The 21732-nt window shown below is 47.9% G+C and overlaps 9 protein-coding genes across 9 annotated transcripts; 5 read left to right on the forward strand and 4 right to left on the reverse strand.

Moving 5' to 3' along the window:
• The first annotated feature begins 138 nt into the window (after nt 1–138).
• On the forward strand, nt 139–1681 carry DEU56DRAFT_554206 (uncharacterized protein). The gene is made up of 8 exons (XM_041346779.1): nt 139–401; nt 461–493; nt 542–714; nt 763–845; nt 899–1105; nt 1166–1304; nt 1371–1482; nt 1540–1681. Exons 1-8 carry the CDS (start codon nt 249–251, stop codon nt 1579–1581), a joined length of 942 nt encoding a protein of 313 aa, XP_041213273.1. The 5' UTR covers nt 139–248; the 3' UTR covers nt 1582–1681.
• Nucleotides 1682–5278: 3597 nt separating this feature from the next.
• DEU56DRAFT_778222 (uncharacterized protein) lies at nt 5279–5957 on the forward strand. Its single transcript, XM_041351816.1, has 2 exons — nt 5279–5621; nt 5683–5957. The coding sequence occupies exons 1-2, from the start codon at nt 5543–5545 to the stop codon at nt 5835–5837; spliced, it is 234 nt and encodes a 77-aa protein (XP_041213274.1). The 5' UTR covers nt 5279–5542; the 3' UTR covers nt 5838–5957.
• Nucleotides 5958–9339: 3382 nt separating this feature from the next.
• On the reverse strand, nt 9340–12612 carry DEU56DRAFT_970603 (P-loop containing nucleoside triphosphate hydrolase protein). Its single transcript, XM_041359436.1, has 8 exons — nt 12585–12612; nt 11551–12505; nt 11329–11499; nt 10682–11274; nt 10342–10625; nt 9999–10147; nt 9767–9938; nt 9340–9716 (listed from the first exon to the last, which is right to left on the reverse strand). Exons 2-8 carry the CDS (start codon nt 12226–12228, stop codon nt 9475–9477), a joined length of 2289 nt encoding a protein of 762 aa, XP_041213275.1. The 5' UTR covers nt 12229–12505; nt 12585–12612; the 3' UTR covers nt 9340–9474.
• Nucleotides 12613–12628: 16 nt separating this feature from the next.
• DEU56DRAFT_778246 (uncharacterized protein) lies at nt 12629–13206 on the forward strand. The gene is given in 7 exon segments (XM_041351817.1): nt 12629–12702; nt 12752–12779; nt 12809–12833; nt 12890–12949; nt 12988–13072; nt 13112–13116; nt 13127–13206. 5 exon segments carry the CDS (start codon nt 12655–12657, stop codon nt 13040–13042), a joined length of 216 nt encoding a protein of 71 aa, XP_041213276.1. The 5' UTR covers nt 12629–12654; the 3' UTR covers nt 13043–13072; nt 13112–13116; nt 13127–13206.
• Nucleotides 13207–13449: 243 nt separating this feature from the next.
• On the forward strand, nt 13450–14425 carry DEU56DRAFT_970604 (uncharacterized protein; the record flags this gene model as incomplete). The annotated part of the gene is made up of 5 exons (XM_041359437.1): nt 13450–13460; nt 13517–13582; nt 13630–13666; nt 13810–14056; nt 14343–14425. The coding sequence occupies 5 exons, from the start codon at nt 13450–13452 to the stop codon at nt 14423–14425; spliced, it is 444 nt and encodes a 147-aa protein (XP_041213277.1).
• A 557-nt stretch (nt 14426–14982) lies between these two features.
• DEU56DRAFT_977496 (uncharacterized protein) lies at nt 14983–16187 on the forward strand. Its single transcript, XM_041359652.1, has 4 exons — nt 14983–15698; nt 15749–15837; nt 15898–15958; nt 16012–16187. Exons 1-4 carry the CDS (start codon nt 15426–15428, stop codon nt 16075–16077), a joined length of 489 nt encoding a protein of 162 aa, XP_041213278.1. The 5' UTR covers nt 14983–15425; the 3' UTR covers nt 16078–16187.
• A 575-nt stretch (nt 16188–16762) lies between these two features.
• Nucleotides 16763–18564, reverse strand: DEU56DRAFT_728043 (uncharacterized protein; the record flags this gene model as incomplete). Its single annotated transcript, XM_041348023.1, has 3 exons — nt 16763–17530; nt 17586–17734; nt 17784–18564. Coding segments are annotated over 3 exons (1698 nt in total), but the record flags the coding sequence as incomplete, so codon positions are not given.
• A 111-nt stretch (nt 18565–18675) lies between these two features.
• DEU56DRAFT_691051 (uncharacterized protein) lies at nt 18676–19041 on the reverse strand (the record flags this gene model as incomplete). Its single annotated transcript, XM_041347132.1, has 2 exons — nt 18676–18804; nt 18856–19041. Coding segments are annotated over 2 exons (315 nt in total), but the record flags the coding sequence as incomplete, so codon positions are not given.
• Nucleotides 19042–19631: 590 nt separating this feature from the next.
• On the reverse strand, nt 19632–20190 carry DEU56DRAFT_727980 (uncharacterized protein; the record flags this gene model as incomplete). The annotated part of the gene is made up of 2 exons (XM_041348019.1): nt 19632–20018; nt 20086–20190. Coding segments are annotated over 2 exons (492 nt in total), but the record flags the coding sequence as incomplete, so codon positions are not given.
• Between the last annotated feature and the right edge of the window lie 1542 nt (nt 20191–21732).

Here is a 21732-nt window from a genome sequence, read left to right on the forward strand (position 1 = left end):
ATTTACAGGACACCGTAACTATTTCTGAGACATAAGATTGCATTAGAATATCCTGCGGGCGACGGTTCTATTAGGATCAAGTCGAGGCTCGACATGCAGTAATTTCCAACAAAAAGAAGACATAGCGCCATATCCACTGGCCAGATTCCAATCGAAGCTCATCGCTTTCCCTCCTTACTAATATAAACGTATAAACAGCACTTGGGCGCTCAAAGAGTTCACACACTGCTACTAGGCCTTCCTCCATCATGCATCCTTCCGAGTCACAGCCGCTAAAACGCTATTTCCAGCGTTTCCGAATCCTCATCATAGGAAGAGCGAATGCAGGAAAAACCACCATTCTCCAAAGGGTTTGCCAGACACGGGACAACCCAGAAATATATAACAGAGCTGGAAAAAAGGTGCGGCTCATGATACTAGCCTACCACTTGTATGACGATGATTGACTCACGGAGATCAGATCGACGTCTCCGTTTTGGCGGCATCCAGAGAGGTAGGGTGTGCTCTTAGTGGTTGGTAATATCACTTGACAAGTTCTCAGCGCGGATTGCATGATATTGAGAATGAAATGGTGTTTCGAACCAACCCGGGATTCGTCTTTCACGATTCACGCGGGTTTGAGGCAGGAGGACAATCTGAATTTGATAAGGTGAAGGCTTTTATCGCAAGCCGTTTTAAGGAACGAGCTGTGAAGCATCGAATCCATGCCATATGGTAGTTGTACAATTATTTGACTTGCACTATCTCACGTCTTTGGCACAGGTACTGCATTCCCATGGATGAGGATGGCAGGTCGTTCATGGAAGCCGAGGTCAAATTTTTCTCTCAATGTGATACTGGAAGCAGTAAGCAACTGAATCTGTCATGTATGATTTACTCATTCGCAATTATTCCTCAGTTCCAGTCATTGTACTATTTACTAAGTTTGACGCTCTCTACGACGATATATATGCAGAGCTAATAAGCAAGGGAATATCGAGGAGTGATGCTCAAGCACTGGCCCCGCAGCACGCCAGAGAAGCATTCGCCAACGGGCCGCAACTGACGCTTTTGTACAGCCGTAATGGCAACCAACATCCTCCAAAATGCCACATATGCCTTCCTGGTAAGCTGGTCAATCTATTGAATTGGCTACTTACATATGGTCGCTCTCTCGGACATTTAGATATGGACAAGGATGATGCAGATTGCACGCCACTCATCGAATGCACGGCTGAAACTTTGGACAATGAGATGCTCAAACAGTTGTTTGTCTCCACACAGCGGACTAACTTGGATGTGTGCATCCGTCATGCAGTCGAAAGGTGACCACCCAAACCTGACTTATCTGCGACGAGAAACAACAACTAAAATTACCTCGACGTCTTGAGGACACTTGTGCAGGAAGCAGTCTCCGCTCAGACAGTCTTATCCCGCATATTTGGGAAATTCGAGGATAGTAAGATTTTAGATGCTTTGGATGTCTGGTTTCCACGGTATTTAGTGAGTTGTGGGAGTGTTTGAAAATGCCTCTTATTGATGATCGGTGGTTGCTTGCAGGAAGTACGTCTGTCAATCATTCCTGCTGGCGTGCTGACCTAAGCTGTTGTTGATCTGTTAACAGGGGGTGAGTGAGTTCCTCCGTTGAGCTCAAGCCTCGCTGACCGAACGCATTGGTGATCCCTTGACAGTGGGTGAGTGTGTTGATCATTGTCAAGTTTGAGGCTCACTAATCAAACCCGTTGGTGGTCCCTTGACAGTTGGTGAGTGTCTTGATTCTCTGCCGAGCTCGAGCCTCGCTGACCGAATGCATTCGTGGTCCCTTGACAGTCAGTGAGTGTCTTGATCCTCTGTCGAGCTCGAGCCTCTCTGACCGAACGCATTGATGATTCCTCGACAGGACGTGAGTGTCTTGATCCTCTGTCGAGCTCGAGCCTCGCTGAACGAACTCATTGGTGGTCCCCTGACAGTGGGTGAGTGTCTTGATCCTCTGTCGAACTCGAGCCTCGCTGACCGAATGGATTCGTGGTTCCTCGACAGGACGTGAGTGTCTTGATCCTCTGTCGAGCTCGAGCCTCGCTGACCGAACGCATTGGTGATCCCTTGACAGGATGTTAGTTGTCTTGATCCTCTATCGAGCTCGAACCTCGCTGACCGAACTCATTGGTGGTCCCTTGACAGGACGTGAGTGTCTTGATCCTCTGTCGAGCTCGAGCCTCGCTGACCGAACGGGTGATCCCTTTACAGAAAGTGAGCGTCTTGATCCTCTGTCGAGCTCGAACCTCGCTGACCGAACCCATTGGTGATCCCTTGATAGAACGTGAGTGTCTTGATCCTCTGTCGAGCCTTGCTGACCGAACGCATCGCTAATGCGTTGACAGCGACAGAGCGTAAGTAGATCGATACTCAACCATTTTTGCCTTTCTATCACGATTCATCAGTCTTACCGACCCGAAGATAAGGAGATGTGGTCCATATTACACTCTCCGGTATGTCACATTGCTCACAGCCTGTCCACATAGTTCTCATGTTGAACGTTTGCTAGGCCTCTGGTTCATCAGCATTTGAGAACATTGTTCAGTTTGGTTCTAGTGAGAATTAGGCCCCATTGCGATGAGTATACTCATTATTGACAACCAGCCGCTATTATTATCTTGGAACACAACTTCTATCTTGTGGACCAGCTACCGCGCGATCAGCAGGAGGCCGTTCACCTTATCCATGTTTCTCTCCAGGAGTACATGGCGTCTCCCAATGCAGCTGCTGTCAGGGAAGCTTTGAGCTCTGCCATCCACATGTATCAAGCACACTCTCGGTCGATTTCGGGGTTAATACACCGCTCTCAGAAGAAGGAGTTCAGCGATGCAATTTATGAAGTTATTTTACAACACCGCCTGCGTATGTTTTAACTCTCTTGATGTAGAATTCACGCTGATCTGTTGGTCATCAGCAAGACCCTGATTCTAGGATATCCATCACGATGTTGGGAGTTGAGCTTTGTATCTCTGCCGTTAATGCAGGTTTCTTGGCTAGTGGCATATCTGCTGAGGTGGTTTCAGGAGGTGAAACTGTATCACATAGTTGGATGATCATGCCAAGATCTGGCTTCTTTTATGACATGATATTGGGCACGCATAAAATTGTCATTGTGATCAGTGAACGCATAAATTCTTGACATCGTGGTCGTGGGGGTTTGATTCTGCTGATCAATTTCCTTATACCTCCCTCATTCGAATCACAATCATACATGACCTTGGCAACAGTTCACGCAGAAATCATTCTGCTCTGGTGCTTCTACTGTAGTGAAGCACCGGGCCCGTGCACTCCCTTAAAGGATCAGCACTTTGGAGATTCGCAATTCACTCCTTCTCTTCCTCTCCTTCGCGGTCTCCCCACTTTTGCGCGTCGCTCTCCGGTTTTTGATCTACAGTATTAATTCGATGTAGGTGTCCCGCTGTTCCCACCGACGTTCCTTTCACAACTTGTAAATCCCGTGGCTAGCATTTCGAACCATGTCCGATACCGATATTACCATGTCCCCTCTATCGATTGGGGCAGCGACATCCCAAAAGACTCGGCTCGGACGTTGCCTGCAAGCCCCGCAGAGAAATGCGAAATTCAGCTCTCAGACCTTCCTGATGACGGGGAACTAGCCCGGCCCTACGCTCGGGTTTTCTTCACTAGCGTTTTCTCGACCACTCTCGACAGGACCAATCTCGAGAAAGTGTGGAAGGAGGCGAAACATGGATTGTATAATCTAATTGTCCGTCCGAGGGTTAGAATCGTTAAGGGCGTGTGTATATTGTTGATCCTCATTCTATCTTGACTGACTCATTCGGTTTCTCACATAGCCGCTTACGAAGAGCTGTTCTACCGGCCGTACCAGTGGATCATGGTGGCACTGTGGTACCGAGGGATGATTTTCGTGGCCGGCTGGAGCCTGGCCCAAGAACAGGTTCCCATCCCGGTAGAAATTTCTCCAGAGTTTAGTGTGCTTTCATTGAGACCGAAATTTCCTTTTTTGCTAGCTCTAGCCCCTTCTCCCCGCCTGCGCTCGCCTTCTTACAGAATTATTATAACCTGGATAGGCGAAGGTGAGTGCGATGGATTGTCTGATTGCTGACATCCCATATTAATATTTTCATGCCGTAGTCACTGGGTCCTTCCGAACGTACGACTAGGTCAACCACATATAGGTCCTCCAAATGTAAATTTCGGAACCCACTTCCGAAACACAAGGTTGCATTAGAACAACCTGCAGTGGAAAGTTCTATTGGCGTTCGTTGTAACACGCATATTAACTAGCGAAGAATGTTTGAAAATTGAAGATGAGGGTAACAAGCCGAAAATGGGAACGGAAGGAAGTCCAGTAGCCTCCGTTCATTTGTGAAGTACTCAGTGAAGCGTCCTCATGTAATCACCTATGGGTGTCCGGTCATCTCCCATGCGTGTGACATACTGCAGCTGGAGGTAGTTTCTTGACTCGTAGTGTCACTGTGCACATGAAGCTGGTCCTGGTTAACCAGTTCTGACGATATTCATTGAATGTCGCCTCACACATACATCGCCATAACCGCCTTTTTCGTTGAATAAACCGACATCTGTCTTACCGTTCGCTCGAAGTTCTGTCTGAACCAAAAACACATGTTTCCTCGTCATGCTTATATGTCGGATCAGCGAACGCACGACATTGTAGCCGTGGGAATTATAGGAAATCAATTAGGCCCCTCGGAATCACAACATCAGGCTACATACATGGCTATTGCATCTGCTCTGGTGCTTCCACCTTAGCAAACTCACTGTGAAAGACCGGGTCCTCTCTGCTTTTTTTTATCTACCGCACAATCCGAGGTATGTAGGTATCCCGCTGTTCCCTCTGACGCCATCTCACGACTTATGAATACATCGCTGGCTATCTCGAACATGCATGTCATACACAGAATATTCAGACACTATCATCACTATTTCTTCCTCGTTCGATTCGGGTGGTGACGTCTCCAAAGACCCGATTCAGACGGAAGCCTACGCACCTCACAAAGAGATCGAAAGCCACCTCTCAGATCTTCCTGACCACTGGAAACCGCCATCCCAGCCCTTCGCTCGGTTTTGTTTCACTCAACTTTGCTTGATTACTCTCAGAAAGCCCGATCTCGAGGAATTGTGGCAGGAGGTGAGGCAAGAAGACAGCTGGTATAATCGTATACGCTTGGACGATTTGGGGAGACTCCGCTCCAGCGTAGGTTCATCATTAACCCCCATTCTATCGTGCAAGACTGACACCTCCGCTTTCTTATTGTAGCAATTCCTCAACATCATCGCGTATGCGGTAACTATGTTTACACTGCCGACTAGTATTGAAAATACGGACCGTACGTCCAAAGAGAACTACGAAGTGCTGATGCTATTGTTGCCCCCGTTGATGTTCGTGGGGCCAATTTGCCACTTGTGCTTTGCGTATCTCCTGATCATCGGGGGGAGGAAGTCGGGACAGATTTTGACCCCGGTAGGAAATCTCCTAGAGCGTGGTGAGCTTGTATTAACCAAAGCCTAGAAACCGCGCAAGATGGTGGTCTTGAGTTACCTCGTTGTCTTTCGTACGGCCAGTTTACTTTTCGCGATGGCTTGGGCGTTTCTGGGTACCTGTGCGTGTGCCTCTTCAGTTTGCAGGAGAGTTCCGCATTGACCGTTTTGATATTTATCTAGGTGGTTTTATATTTTTCCTGGGCGTGAATCCGGTGGACTACTGGATGATTATTGCGGGGTCTAGGGACATGCAGGCGCTGGCCTTGAGGGGTGTGGTGGCTTTCATTCTGTGGTCTGGCTTCGCCTTGGGTTACTTACTTTCAACGCAATTATGATGACCATTGGTCGTGCTTCACATAAACTCTTGAATCATTTTTATACATGTCTTTTTTGCACGCGTTGATACAGGCTTTTGCATCGACTCCAGAGAAATACAATGTGAACATCTACAAATGTCTCTTACGGTAGTGGTACTGTCACCCTGTCTTGGACGCTGCCTCTAACAGCGGTCAAAACCTTCACGTCAGCCATGATAGCGCTGTAGGCTTTTTTCTTACTCGTGGCCTCAATCCACGGTGCGGTGCTGTGCTTTCAATGTGCGAAGTTGTGTATGTGCCTCAAGGGCTGCCGAATAAAATATTGATACGCCCGTCTGGCGGAATAAGACGTCTGTGTCCCTATCACGGTAATGCAGAACGTTTGAACGATTATTATGTAATTCCAATACGGTCATCATGGTTAACGCTGTGTCGCATTAAGGACTCCTCGGGTCGATGGACCGTAAGTATTATCTGCGCACCATCAGCATCGAACTTTCTTCCTAGACCAACACTCACCAAGATCGAGTCAGAACAAGTCGACCAACGCAGGTAGAGTTCATCCAGTTAATATCACCTGGATAGGCGATGACACTCTTTTCCTTTCTTCAGAGGTGAGTGCGATGAATCGTCTGATCCTGTTGGTTAGCGCTGCGTCGGGTACAGATATCAACCAGCTGAAAGCGGGGAGCAGGAGTTCAAACAAGATGCGTACCTTGGTTGTAAAGAGAATCAAAACAACCCTGCAACCCACACCACTACACCACGCCTCAAAAGCAACTACCCCACCCGCAGAACGAACAGTGATGCGGAGTTGAGTTTTTGAAGCAACCAGAGATGTCGGTTCTTCCTCGAGAAAATCGACCTGCATACATGACTTGAGATAACGCAGAACACCAGGAAAGTCATACGAGGTTCTGTATACACAGGTAATCTGAGAAGGCGTCTGTCACTCGACTGACCGACATAAGTCGTGCAAAGGGAGATGTAGATCAATGACCAGAGCTCACTCAGTCCACGATCTAACATCTCCAGGCCAGTGATGGTGGTTGGAGCTTCTCAGTTATGGAGTCATGGAACACCAAAACATGGAAAGCACCAACCAACAAGCATGGTGTGAGCATGATGCGATGCAACAACTGTGTACTGCTGATCAGTCTTGATGTCTTCCGCAGACCCTTATCCTGTGGTCGTGGGGCAGTTCTAGGACTTTCTAGCGTCAGTAAATAGACAAAACACGGATAGAGCTGATCTAGCTCGATAAGGGGATGTCATCGTGTTTGCTGTTTGATGGTGAGTATTCTCGATTTCAAACAACTATACAAGTTCCGCACCGGGCACAAATCTCGATCAGCCAAAAGTCCGGAGCAGGGGTCCAGATGCACATCTAATGCGTCTGTAGGTCCTCGACGATACTCGCGGTTTCTGCGAGGTTTGCCCTCGCATAGACAATCTGGGGCACGTAATTCCTGTGGTTAACACGAATTCTGTGCAGTAATTAGAACGACAAAACAGAAGTATAACGTTGGAATGGGAGAATGGCATAATAGAGTAGACGTACGTCGACGGAGGCGTTTTAAGGAGACGTTGCACCAGGCCAGCATGATGAGTTAGAACTTCTCAGTTACTGAGACACATTCGACACGACCATCCTGGAAAGCACGAACCAACCAGCATATGTCCGTGGGTGGGCGGGGTAATGGGTGGCAAAAAATTAGCGCGTATGAAGCTGATGTGATTGTAAGGACTTTGATGCATCATTAGGTATGACCACCGACGGCATTGAGCATGACATCGATGGCCAGTCTCTCGTGGTGATATATATGCGTCATGAAAGGAGGATATGAGCTGATCATTTAAAGGGAGAGAGAGAAGGAAGAAAAACAGAGCGTGACCACAAGTGTAACAGATTGCCGGCCCTGAATCAGCAGAATTTTTCTCTTCTGATCCGACAAGCTTCCGAAAGGTGTTGCTTGACCACCGTGTGACCAGTATTTCCTGTGTCCCGCTCAGACGGCCCTGCGTTTATCAGAAGCTGTGGTCCACGAACGTTAGCGTCCATCATAATCGCGCTCGCACAGGTGAGTATTTTGGTTGACTCCGTATCTACATACTTCTATTCATTCCAGGTATACTAGGCGTTGCTAGTGGGCGTCCCAGCTTTGAGCTCCCCTATATCTAAGATCTGCTCGGCAACTTGAGTTGTCGTACCGTATTCCACTGATCGTCGTCGTTTTTTTGAATGAAAAGGAGCATTCAAACAAACATCGACGATCACTGGCAGCAGCTGAGAGGCTCTGAGAGGCCCTTTAAATTTTGACATTTCCACCTGTCAGAATTTGATCGGAATGCATACAAGGCACGAACCTCCTCCGCTCTTTTTTGGTTCATCTTACCTTTCCTCCTGTCCGTCTTCATCAGCACCAAAATACGTGCTATTCACGCACAATATTATGTTAATGTGCTGGTCGTGGTACACATGCTCATAGTAAGTGAGATGTATATACGCGTGTCATTCCCTCTTTGTCAAGACTTACATCCACCCAGATGGCCTTCCTCAAATAAAACTCGACAACAGGGGTGAATAGTACTAACGATCCTGATCCACTGCATCGAAAATGACTACACCGTCAGGGACGATCCAAGCAGTCGATGTATGCGCGTGGCGCCAGAATTCAATCACAGCTCAACTTGCGCTCTCAGAACCTCAACGATGAGTAAGTGCCTCAAGGAAGTCTATTGATTTGGACTCCCAGTCGCAAGAGTTAAGGTCGATCATTCGCCTCGCACAGCCTTTTGGCGCACTTGTTTTAGTGCAGGAGCGTCATTTGCGCCCGGGTCAAGGACCTAACTTATGTTGGTGACACGATGGATATGAGGACGCTGCAGATATTGTAATAGACATCTCTGACTTATTTCATTCAGACATTGACAACACCTCCATGACACGATTGCTCTGAATTTGTGTTATAGTGTATGCTAACTTACAACAGGAAATCAAACGATTATGATTGTAGGATGGAATCGTCGCTGAGAACACCAGCTGAGAGTATGCTTTTTGCCGCTAATAGACTGAATATTATGGATAAATAAGGGCACATACACAAGAGGAGCTTATCTAGCTTGATATATGTATATGGATCCACGATGGCCGATGGCTCCGTGTTTCCTCGGTTTGAGGGTGAGTATTCAGCCAGTGCGTCCAATTCCGAGCAGTATGATGTTCTTCTCTCAGTGAGAATAGATCTTTTAGGTTCAGATCTCTCACAGCGCTTCTCCAGCTGCTTCGTCCAGTTCTGGTGCCGTGATCGAGAAGCGGAAGAAGATTTTATCATTAATGTTGGATGGATATGTTGACTACCCACTTTGTTACTAGGAAGCCGCCGTCACACACTCAGTGTCTGACCTTGGCATTGAGGTGGGTTTTCTTGAGGTTGACTATCCTGTGTGCTTGATGACATCGACGCGCACGCTAACTTACAAGTTTCCATATGCATATATATGGTTCAACATAACGAGTCTGCTACGTATACTCTGGCTTACAGCATGTGCATACATCAATTGCTATATAATACAAAATGCGGTGCAAGATGCCTCGAGCAAGTTAAAGAAAGTCCCAAAGCTCATCGAAGAAACGTAATGTAAACAGTCCAAATCACTTGAAGATGCCGTTGATGATATTACGACTGTCCAGCCAGGACTCAAGGCCCATGGTAGCAGCAAGCTTCCCGACTAGCGTGCGTGCTGCTGCACCCTTCGTCACGAAATCACGGTTCGTGCAAATGATCATGCTCATCTTGCATCGTGTCAGCATAACGTTCGTCCTGCGCGCGTTCTTTAAGAACCCCACGCCCTGGGAACGGACTAGAGAGATGATTATATGGTCCTCTTCGTTTCCTGCGTCAAACGTCAGCCAGATCCTTCCAGCATGTTAAGGAACCACCTGCCTTGGAAGGAGTCCACATTGAAGCACTTATCTTCCCACAGAAGCTTCGCTGATTTTAGTTGCTCTTCAATCGTAGTCCTCTGCGCATCGTACGGGGTGAGGATTTTGAACTTCTTGCCCTGGATTTCGTATAAACGGGCGAGGTGGATAACCATGGATATCTCCTTTTGATTCTAATACGAAAGACGCAAGGCTGAGATTCACATTCACAAAGGCGAGGAAGAAAGGCGTACTATCCAGCTGTGCCCCGCTTTCTCCTCCCGGCCCGTTTTGACATCCAGGAAACGACACGCTGTCTTGCTGGTGATTTCGTGCATAGTCCTCAACTTCTGATCGTATACATGATGGGAAATGAAGTTTCCAATGACGACTGGCATGCGGTCTGGACGGAGTTGAGACGGCGAGGACACGAAGTCAAGATACGAGCTTACACTGGGTATTCAAAAAGTGTGCCCGCTTTCGGAGGTGCGGAAACTCAAACACACTTCGTAGCTGCCCAATATCATCTTGGCCGTATGGCGCCACTAAGATCCAAGTCAGTAAAAGTCAATGATGAAATACCTGCCCGGTTCTCACGTTGCTTGTCATCACCGATGAACACCATCTTTTGGAGGCTGGGCTCGAAACGCTTAAGCAGCGGCACGTAGTCTCCCACTTCTATTTGACTTGCCTCGTCAAATATCACGGTTTGTACCGGAACAAGACGAGTTATGGTATCGATATTGGGATTGGACAGTGTGCTCAACGTGCAGAGTATGACTCTTGCGTCGAGCAAAAGTCGACTGATTTCGACGACCGAGCCACCAAATTGGTCGGATCGTATAAAACAATGCTGCAGTCTCTCGTAGAGGTGTTCGTGCCTGCAATATGAAAACAAAATTCAGTGTGACGAAGGTGTGAGGAAGACGCGACATACCAGTCATAATGGAAGTCCTTGGATACAAGAAGCTTGAAATCACGGAAGTCAACCTTGTCAAGCTTTTCTGCGATATTTTTCACAGCAACGTTAGATTGCGCCACAAGCCAAACCGTACGCTCCATAGGGCCAGTGTTGATCATGCTATTGACACTGGCCGCTATGACTGTTGTTTTGCCAGTACCAGGAGGACCTTGAATAAGCAATACACGATCCCTGTCCGCTTGCGAGATAATTCGCTCCACTGCAACATATTGCGAGGGGTTCAATGTGCCGTCGGGATAGTAGACGAACGACGTGGTGGAAGCATTCTGGGGCGGCCATGATATGTTTAATGACGGCGCCCAGATACTACAGAAGAATGGATATTTGGTCAACGTTATGGTACCTTGAAGCGCCTTTAGCACTACATCTTCTCTGAATGATTCAGCGGCTGTCAAGTCTCCTTTCCCAAAAGTTGTCACGGTGAGGACCTTGCTCGAAGCATGTACCTTGCCGTTGATGTTGATATGAGCCTGTTTTCCATCTATTCGCTCTGCACGACCAGTGACCATTGTCCGCTTATCTCCAACCATCGTTTCGATTTGGATGACCTGTAAGTGCGAACGTTCAGAGTTGGTGGCATACCGTCTCATAAATTCACATACTTGGTCGCTATATCTAGACTTCATGATACGGGTACTGAAGCGAGTGCACTCGAGGTTGACATCACCCTTCTTGTAGTTGAAGTCTGCTTTGACATGGTTGACGACTTTTGTTGGCTTCATAGAATCCAAAACTTCAGCGTCGCGAGAGATCTTTGCTAGGGTGTTCAGATGCTACATTATGAATCAGAGGGAGGCGTCAATGACGTGATGAAGATTACATACAACATCTGGCATTGTGTCTGTGGCGATTCGAGATAGGGCAGCATATCTAAGCGTCATGTCATCCAGTGTGGCAGCGCGACATGCTGCCCAAGCTTGAAGCGCCACATCCTTGGTCGCTACGTCCCCATCTTTATGAGAGAAGAGGGTTTTCACGTTTGCCTTCTGGAGTAAGGTCATGCCGCCCAAGGCGTCCATAATTGCCTGGAAGGAGCGCCGATTACTGTTGGACACCGACAGGATGTCAACCCCGGCATTGATGCGAAGTGAGAGCTCCAGGAAGAGACCGATTGCGATTCTGTCTATCCTGTACCCATAGAGTTTAATGCCAATATTACACAGAATTTCGTCTTGTATAAGGATGCGTCCTCGGGAAACCTGAGGTTGATGTTCCTGGCTCTTCTTCTTCTTCTTCTTCTGCAGCTGCTGCTGCGGATTTGGCTTATTCGCAGCAAAGAAATGAATTACGAGTGCTCTGGTGAGCGTTGAAAATGCTAAAGACGAAAGAGTACAGTCGGGGCGATACGTGGCTGCCACTCCAACGGTGGCGCCTTGAGCTGAGTTGATAAGACGCCGCAAGGCTTGAGAAGAAACATTGAGCTCGTCAACGTCTTCCACGGTTATGGGCTCATGACTGGCTTGATAAACGTTCTGTTGCAGAGTGAAGAATGTGTGGGTCATGGGTGTGAGAGATGGAGAGGGAAAGCGTCAATGTGTTGTAAGTGAGGATGTAGGAACGTGATCCAAGGCCAGAGCTATTTATTGCTGGATGAGCGTCTACTGTAAATGAATGGTAACAGTTTTTTACAGCAAGTTAGCAGTGAAAGGGGGACGAGGAACCACGCATAGGCTGTGCTTGGAAGAACAAAGCACAAAAGGGTACTTTGTATGTCCAGTGTCCCAGAGTAACTAAAATTTGGTGTCATTCAGTCGGCGCCATTCAGCGTCATCCATTCAGCTTTGAGGTGGGCCACGTAGTATGCAGCAACAAGATCAATGAGCTGAATCGTAAAAGCAAATTGAAGACAGTCACCGACAAGTCATTCAAGAAAACGCGGTATCGCCACAGCCCTGCACAGCCACGCCTGCTCTCTTCTTTTCTTCCTCATGGCAATTCCTGTATTTGTCGGTGTAGGAACTATCACAGTTGCTCTTGTTGGACCGACTCGGACGACTTCTTGTGCGCAATGGTATTATTGGCAAGCAGTCAGCAGACCAGTGGGTAAAGGGTGGTTTTAAAGCGAAAATGAATCGCAAGAAGGCTATATTGCAATCCTTGGGTTAAAGTTTGCACTCTCAGCTCACTCTATCACGTAGTGTCTGACGGCAGTACTTTTTGCAGAGAAGGCGTAAAACTACGCAACAAGTTAAAAGATGCCCACCATCATATCGTGCTCGCAAAGTTCGCAAATCACCGCGGGGGCTCCCATACATGGCAAGCAAAATCAACGAGGCTAAAGACTTGTTAGACGAGACAGATGGAAACTCGAGATAACATTCAACTCTTATACGTTGGTTACTCGTCGTGCCGGTAAGTCATTTCCAAGTTCTTGAACCGGAAGAGTTACTCAGTTTTCAAGTCTACACTGTATTTCATCGCATTGATATATCCATCATGACACATATCACCACTCGCTCCGTTGGTCGAGGCTCGCTATACTATCTGCCGTCTGAACCTATTTCTTGGGGTTCCTCTGCATTTGTGTGGGGCCAGTTGAAACACTACCGCATGTTACCTGCATGTCATTAATGGAGCTAATTTGACTGGCTTACTAAGCAGTACCTTTCATTCTATCAACTCCAAATCTTCACAGTGATCGAGGGCTCCAAATCTTTTCGGTGATCAAGGGCAGTCCCCGAAACGTCATAGATACCTCAAAGCTCGAGCCATCAAAGCTTGGTATGACAAAGCAGTAGGCGTGTCCACCCTCTGTGTAAACTTGTAGGTCCGTCACTTATCGCCAATCAGTTGGGAGAACGTTTACGAAGAAGAATTGGAGAACTTCAGTGAAAACGGTGATGAGGGTGAAATATGGTGTGTATCCACATTGCTTCTATTACATTTATGCTTCTTGCGCCTAGGTTCGGCAACAAGGCGATGAGTGAGATGGTGAAGTGGGTCGATTAACACGCCCCTTCGCGATGTGTTAGTCCTTGAAGTTGGAAGTGGAAATGGTGCACTATCATCCACGCTTGCGGAGGGGCATGGGGATGTTATCTGGCACAGAAACTTTTTGGAATTGATTATAGTGAGCTGTCCAGCTCGCTCAATCGGTGGCGCACTCTCGGAATCTCACGGCCATATGCGGTTTCTTGCAGGGGGACCCATCATTGCTCGCCGACGATCAGAAAGCTGACCAGAATGGAGCTTGGGATCTGATTCTCGATAAAGGCACATACGATGCCATCGTGTTGATGGAGAAGGGTGATAATGGAAGGATTACAGTAGATGTTTATCCGATGCGTGTCGCGAAGCTCTTGAATCCAGGCGGGTATTTTTTAATTGCATGTGCGTATGCATTGTGCCACTCGGCTGGTGAAACTGAATTTGGACCCTTAACGTGCCCCAGCTTGTGACTTTAACGATGTTGAGCTATAAGTACCAGCATGTGGGGCACATTTCACATCGACACTATGTAGATGCTGATACTCTCCGAGAAGTTCTCGTATAGAGCACCGGCAGTACATGTTCTAGTGCGGAATTCACAAAATCCAGTACATAGATAAGCATTGCTATATTCTGGGGACATGATCTATTCCTGTCTGTAACGTCTCTTTTGCCAATGAGCTAATAGGCCAAGGCGAGAATCCATCTTCTCCTTTGAACGTATTAGACATGAAGAACACAAATCCAAAGGCCCAGGTTCTCGAACCTTGATACTTTCAAGAAGATCTCTTCGGGTGATCCACAGTTCCTCATAGAGGGATACTCGCCTGGGTCGTTGCTGAGTGTCGGCGATCAATCCAAGAAAGTTCTGTCTGCTCATACCCTTTTCGCGTCACTCACCGATTTTCGTCCACCCACCCACCTCCAAACCTTGCCGACACGGACAGTCTACGATATCTCCAGACCAGGATCCAGGCTGCTTCTCGTGCTAATTCCCGTTAATTTTGCACGACGCTCAACTGATATTTTCGAGTCTTTTGGCACCCCGATCCTACGGATCTTGTTTCCGTTTGTCAAGTTTTTTAACAGTGTTAATGTGCTGATCGCGGTAAACATACTCATAGTGAGTGAGATGCATACACGCGTGTCATTTCCTGTGTCAAGACTTACATTCACCCAGATGGCCTTCCTCAAATACAACTCGATAACAGGGGTGAACAGTATTAACGACTCTGATTCACCGCATTGAAAGTGACTACATCATCAGGGACGATTGATGTGTGCACGTGGTGCCAGAATTCTATCATAGCTTAGCTTGCGCTCCCAGTACCTAAGAAATCCATTGATTTGGATTCCAGTCGCGAGAGTTAAGGTTGATCATTCGCCTCTCACAGCCTTTTGGCGCCCTCGTCCTAGCGCAGGAGCGTGGTTTGGGAGGATAAGAGCATCGTCCGGGTCGAGGACTTGACTTCGTTCCTCTGGCATTGACGTGGGGTCTGGTTCAAGTTTGAGCAGAAGTCTGACTCAAGACCGGAAAGTCTTAGGATGTCTCAGGCCTCAGGTCGAACACTACTATGTAATAATATCTATTGCTGCCGTCGTTGCTTTATCTTTACCCTCGACACTATTTGCGCGGCGAGCCGAGTAGGCTCCAAGTTGGAACAGAGCAACATGGAAGAGTCGAAACTCGCTTCCTGCGAGGGAGAATGTATAGAAGACCATCAAAGGCCATATCATCCCCCCTGACACACATATATCTGCTCCTCTGACTATGTCTGACTCTGACCGTCTCCTCTCTCCCGGCAACTACACGATTGAGAGCGCCTCGGGGGATTATAAAGGGCTCTTTGTGACCGTGAGAGATGGTAATATCGTTCTTGACAACAAGGCGAGCGGCATCGTGCGTTGGGCTTCAGTTTCCTGCTCCCAGCTGCTGCTCACGGATATGCAGTGGATTCTTAGGTATTCGCAAGAGACTTCGGCTGCGTTTTTCCTAGGTGCATCACCTGAGATGCCTAAAGGGAACTTCATTTCCGTCGGGGATGCACGTTTACCGTCTTCTCTCTGATGTACAATTTTTTGACTTGACTACAGCATGCAATGCTGGTCTACCAAGACAGCATGCCCTCCTTGACCTCGAGCTTTCATCTGGAGAGCACCACAGATAGCCAGGATACTTTCAGGTGCGTACTTCCGTCAAGATAGCGACCGATATGGCTTCAGCATTGACTTTTCACATTCAGCGTGATGTTTGAATACCACTCAGCTTTAAAGATGTACTGGACGTCTAATGGAGACTGCAAGGTAGCTTTTGATGTCAATTTGAGGTTTTTCCACCATTCACTCGATATGTACAGGTCTGCGCACGCCCGAAGACTGGTGAAGAATACCCGAAATGGAAGTTTTCGAAGTGTGACGAGTAATCAACAGTAATAGTACTTACACACCGGCGGTTTGGGAGTTTTTCCACAGGCAAGACTTGAATCAAAATGTGGTCGAGAAATTATCCATTTCCGCGTTGAATTTTGACACTGAAACCATAACAAATTTTGACTGCCGGCAACTTGACACGGCAAAACAACACATTTCGATACAAATTTTAAGTCCATCTAAATGTATATAATACTTCAAGTGTTCTGCTGACATAAATGTTAGTATAAATATTAACTTTTGCAACCAGTGGTAATTCATGGTAATTACAAAATTTTAGCGCAGAGGCAAAATATTATATAATAACGGGTGTTTGCCCATTCCAGGAAATTTCAGATTGTCTCCCGGTAAAATGAGGTTCGAAAAAATATATAATTTTGACCAAGGAAAATTACAGTGGGCACTCGTTGGGCATTCATCGGGTGACTCATCGGGCACTCGGTGGCCACAGTCACTTCGATTCGACTTGGAGATAGAAAGATTGTGATTTAAATTTGTTTGTGGTAGCGCTGACATTTGAAGAATCACACTCGCTCCCTCAATTGCACGCGTTCTTGGCCGAAAGAGATGATGGTGTATGAGATTTCGCAGGATCAGTAATGTTGTATACGAAAATTGTATACGAAAAATGTATCACAGTATGTACGAAGATGCAGCGCGCAAAGTAACACTAGAGTATCATAAGGACAAAAGATTATCAAAGCCACCAACCGGATCGAGGATCTTGTCGCTATCCTCAGGATCTAGCCTACGTTTCTTGCCAGTTGGTGTGACTTGCACCCGCACTGGCGTCGAGTACTGCATGACAAGAAGCGACTTCGTGTACACGCGACGCCCAGCTACCTTCTCGCTCGGTTGCAGTGGTTGCAGTCTGGCCGCGTCTTGGTCAGGCCAACCGGGTGACTCAAGGTGCTTGTTGTAGATCTGGATGACAGGGTCGTGCAAGTGCAGGAGCTTCATACCCATGTCCTTCCTGTAAGCAGGCGACTCCAGCACGAAGTTTTGTACGACATCTATCACCATTTGATTTGCAGCCGTGCGTTCATCCCCCTCCACCCCTTCGGCCAAAGCATTCTCCAGTGTAATCTGCCATTTCGCAAGTGACGCCCGGTCTTCAGGGCGGACCTTGGAGTATCTATGTGAGAAAAATTGAGCGAGTTCAACGACAAGATTGTCGAGTGGCTTGCAGCCGACAAATATATCTTGTGGGAGGTTGGTGTTCGCGACGAGGAAATTGGATTTCGCGGATCCTCCAGACCCCTGCAGCGGATCAGCGTCGAAGGTATGCGCGATGAATTGCGTCCGGTCAACGATGCTCATGTAGCTTGACGCGTACATCAAAGCCGTCCACAGAACGACGTAGAAGCTCGATTCGAGGTCGTCCTCAACAGCATGGATGGCGGTCCCATTCTTGACGAGGTGAGCAGACATGAACTGCCAGGTTCCCTTAGCGACAGCAAAATCAGTACAAATTACGAGTTTGGGCATGGAACTAACATACCGTGCGAGTCGTTTGTCGAGAACCCCTAATAGTGAGCAACTTTGCTAGGTCCCAGTCGATAAGGAAGCCCACTCCTCGGTAGATAACGATATTCCCGACACTGAGGTCTCGATGTAAGATTTTTGCGTTTTCGTACGCATCCTTGTGAGCTGCGTGGCTAATGAGATTAGGTGATATGCGAGATTGAGAAATACACACCAAACAACGCATCGCGGATAGACTGGACAAGTTGATGAGATCTTGCATAGTCGTTCAACTTCTCGCCCACAATATCAAGAACCAGGCGGTGAAGAGTATGCGGAGTGATGAGCTTCTTGGCGACATCCCTGTTGGGACACGCCCATTCGGCGCTTCCAAACTTAGCAGTCTGGGTGTTTTGCTGAGGGATAGGGTGGATTACATCGTGAAATGCAATGCATGTTGCGACATTGCGAACTTTGTGTAACTTTAATAATTTATAAGTTTCGCCTTCCGGTAGGACATCCTTTATCGACACGCGCCACGAGTCCTTGAACATTACGACCTTCTGGTTCAGGAGATCAAATGCAGGGCACGTGCGAGTCCAGCGGCCAACAGGTGGAAAACCCTTTGCAACAGGCTGGGGAATAATCAACGTCAACCAGCCAGAGTCCTCAACAGCAGGATCCTCAGGAACTGCAACTTTGAACATGTGCGTAGCGGTGGGAAGTTTCAAGGCCTCCCTTGCAAGAGCAGCATCCTCGGTGCTAGCGGGCGTGACAGAAGTATCAACGCCATGCATCTCAGGCGATGCTCGCGCATAATGATAGAAGAAGTCGGCTAAGTGTGGGTCGTTGTAATTGAAGGCGTCCGTAACAATAGCTCCCTCCCTGTCCCATCTGATGATGCGAGCGCGATTGCGGACGATCAAGACAGAGAACACGTGGGTGTGATATTGAGCGCCGAGCTGAGCGCTAGCATAGCTCGTTATCTGGCCCAATGTATCGAAGGCCTTCTCAGTCACAGATACAATATGCGTATCAGGCCCAGGATCTTTGCTGAATGCGTCATATCCATCATTCCATTTGAATTCGACGTTGACTTCGAGTTTGGAGATATCGCAGCCTTGAGATGTTCCGTCGGCGTATACACAAACATCCGGCTTGACGTTGAATGTGAAGGCCGAACAGTTCTTCGTGTCTGCACGGTTGGACGAGTTCACAAATGATAGTTGGGGGGCGAAGGGTTTTATGCCGTTGATCTGGAGTTAGATTGTCAACGATTCACTATCCTTAGATGCAGGGTCACTCACGAATAAATCGTAAGCAGCCTCCTCTCTCTTAACGGATTGTATATTGAATGCTTCAGCGTTGGAGGCCGAAGTGAAGAGTGAAGTGAAGTCCGAGGGGTCATGGTTTTTCGGATTCGGCAGGAACTCGTCTAGAAAGGCCTCCACTGGCATTGGGCCAACAACATGGTCTTTTATCTCCTTGCCCATAGCGTTCAGAGTGTCGACTCGGCATCGTGCAAGAGTCGTAAAGGGTAATATGGTGGAACTATCGCGTTTGATGGGAGTATCAGTGAGAGCAGGCTGTGATAGTATCGGCTCTGCAGGAGGGATGACAGTCCCGTCATCTGAGGAACTATCACATTGGAGATTGATAGGGGTAGCGGTGTTAGGGGTAGCCGGTTGCGAATCCTGCGCGTCAACGTGTACTGGTATTACAACTACATCTACATCTACAGTCCCATCAGATGTGGCAGGGTCCCGGATCATGGATATATAGAGTAAAATATGTATGTATGGGTATAGTTTATGTAACGGCGAAAAGCCGGACCGCGCTTACAGGTGTATGTATGTACGCAGAATGATGAGAAAGAAGAAAAAAAAACACAAATGACTCGATGAGGTTTATATAGAGAATGAAACTCAGTCCGGAAGTATCCGCAAAATTTCCAGCAGAATGGCGTGGTTACTAGTGAACGTACAAATAAACAACAACATATGGCTATGATCGTGAGGGAATTTTAGGTACCGTAAAAGCATACTATGGCTGTGTTCAGTCCTATTCATTTATTGTGAGACCATTATAACATGTGGAAACAGCGGGAGGAACGCACCTGACACAAAGACACGGCAACAATGTGCTGTGTAGAGAAGTTCCATCGCGCGAAATGCGACACTACCCAGTCAGGCATGACAGTTTCGAGATGGTCCGCAAGCGCTGAGGAATATAAACGAGCTGGGAAGTGAGGATAGTGGCGGAAAGGGTCAGGGCGAGAGTATTGAGGGAGGTGACGTTGCACGGCGAAGCCCACTACTCCCTTCGTCTCAAAAATGTACTTGATGATTCCCGGTGTCGGTTGCACATTCTTGATACCACCAGGGTAATAGAGGACCAGGCTGTTGCCCACATGGGTGGAGTCACGGGTATAAACGGTGAAGTGTGCGAGCATGCAAGACTGCCCGCCGAACTTGGATGAGTCGGTGGAGGTCCTCTGGAATAACTTGTTGCGGTGTAGGTGAGTGATCTGTGGGCACAGAAATAGGATTTGCGTCGATTGAGGGAGACACAAGTCTGTCAAATAGAGACTTCACCTCCCTAAACACGGGAGGACAAGAAGGTCGGTTCAGCCAGTATTTGAGCTTTGCAGCCTTGATGTATGAGTGAAGGAGAGTTGATTCTTGCTGACCTGCGTGAGCCAGCGTAAGAGAATCATTATTGACACAAAAGTTGAAATCGTACCGAAAATGTGATTGTTGGGCAACCGCTGCAGCTGCCCGATGAGACGCTCATATGGGAAGCACCACCATGACCTTATGGGCCCGAAGAGCTGCAGGTAGTCCCAGACATGCAACGCCATATGACCATTCGTGCGATGGGGTGCATGTGGAAGTAATACCTGCAAGTCCCTCATCCAGTCGACAATGTATCCACGGTATGCTTCTGCTCGAGCCGTGGTCATGGATCGTTGACATACAATGTGGACGGCAGATACGAGGGCCATCGTATGATCAAGGATGGCACGACGACTGGCTGCGATTTCCGGGGTGCGATGAGTAGATCCCTCACCCCATAAGCTAACCAGAGCTATGGGTAAGTATACTGTCGTTAATGTGCGCCATTCATCGGCCTTCACAGTCCCAGCTTTCGTTTCCCCGAAGTTATAGGGGACTGATCTTAAGGAGGATGGCGTATCTGTCGTCCTAATGACATCAGTAATACGTTGCATGACTTCCGGGGTACCAATGCGCGATTTGGACAGCCCAGGAGCGAAAGGTTGGGTTCGACGCTAGAGCGGCGGCTTAAGAGGGTACAATAACACCAATAAAATAAAATACTTACCCAACTGATGAGCGATCTAACCCAATGGGGTTTGAAGACTTTTTTGCCAGGGTGTGGGGCGTCTGGCGCGATGCCCAATCCCACCAACAAGAACCGAAGGGATGGGACCGTCTTGTTCAACAATTTCCTCTCTAACTGTATGAGGTGATCCTCGATAAGCTGCGTATCATTCCCCTCAAGGTTGGGGACCGCTTCAGTAAGGAGGCTCTGGATTGATTTGACAACTCTGACGTCTTTTTCTTGGAAGTCTTGAGGTTTGTTGAGGTCAACGTCGAGGAAGGAATAATCAAAAGCAGGGATAATATCAGGCTTGCGATGTGCGGAGTCGGCTGTGAGGCCTAAAAATTCACGGAAATGAGCGTGCGCGAGACCCTCCAGCAGACAATGCATAGCGTCGACGACGATTTGACGAGAGGGATCCCAGTATGATAATCTCCAGAGTGTCGACCACCGCACCCCGTGTAATGCGAACAACTTGTTGCGCTGAGCCGAAGTTCCGGCATTCTTCCAGAGCTCAGCATAGCGGCGTACTTCGTCCTTGTCCCGAAGTCTCCAATCTTCAGACTGGATATCTGTTCGACCACAAGTCGACCTGTGCCAGCAATGGCAGGCTGTGCAATAAAAATGACTCGTTGGACCCGCTAGCTGAGCGGCCTTTCTCGCCGCCAGGGAGGTCGCATACTAGACATGCTATGGCGCTGCGTGTCACCCGACCGCGAGCGTTGAGAGCTGTGCTGGAATAACATATCCCTCGCTCCCAACTTTCAACCATATCATCAACCACGGGATTAAGAAAGAAATTTAATTCGTCTCCCGAAGGTTCTGAAGGCCCGGGAATGATG

The sequence above is a fragment of the Suillus clintonianus genome, assembly GCF_016758775.1.
Source record: "Suillus clintonianus strain FC179 chromosome Unknown DEU56scaffold_8, whole genome shotgun sequence".
NCBI classification, from domain to species: Eukaryota; Fungi; Basidiomycota; class Agaricomycetes; order Boletales; family Suillaceae; genus Suillus; species Suillus clintonianus.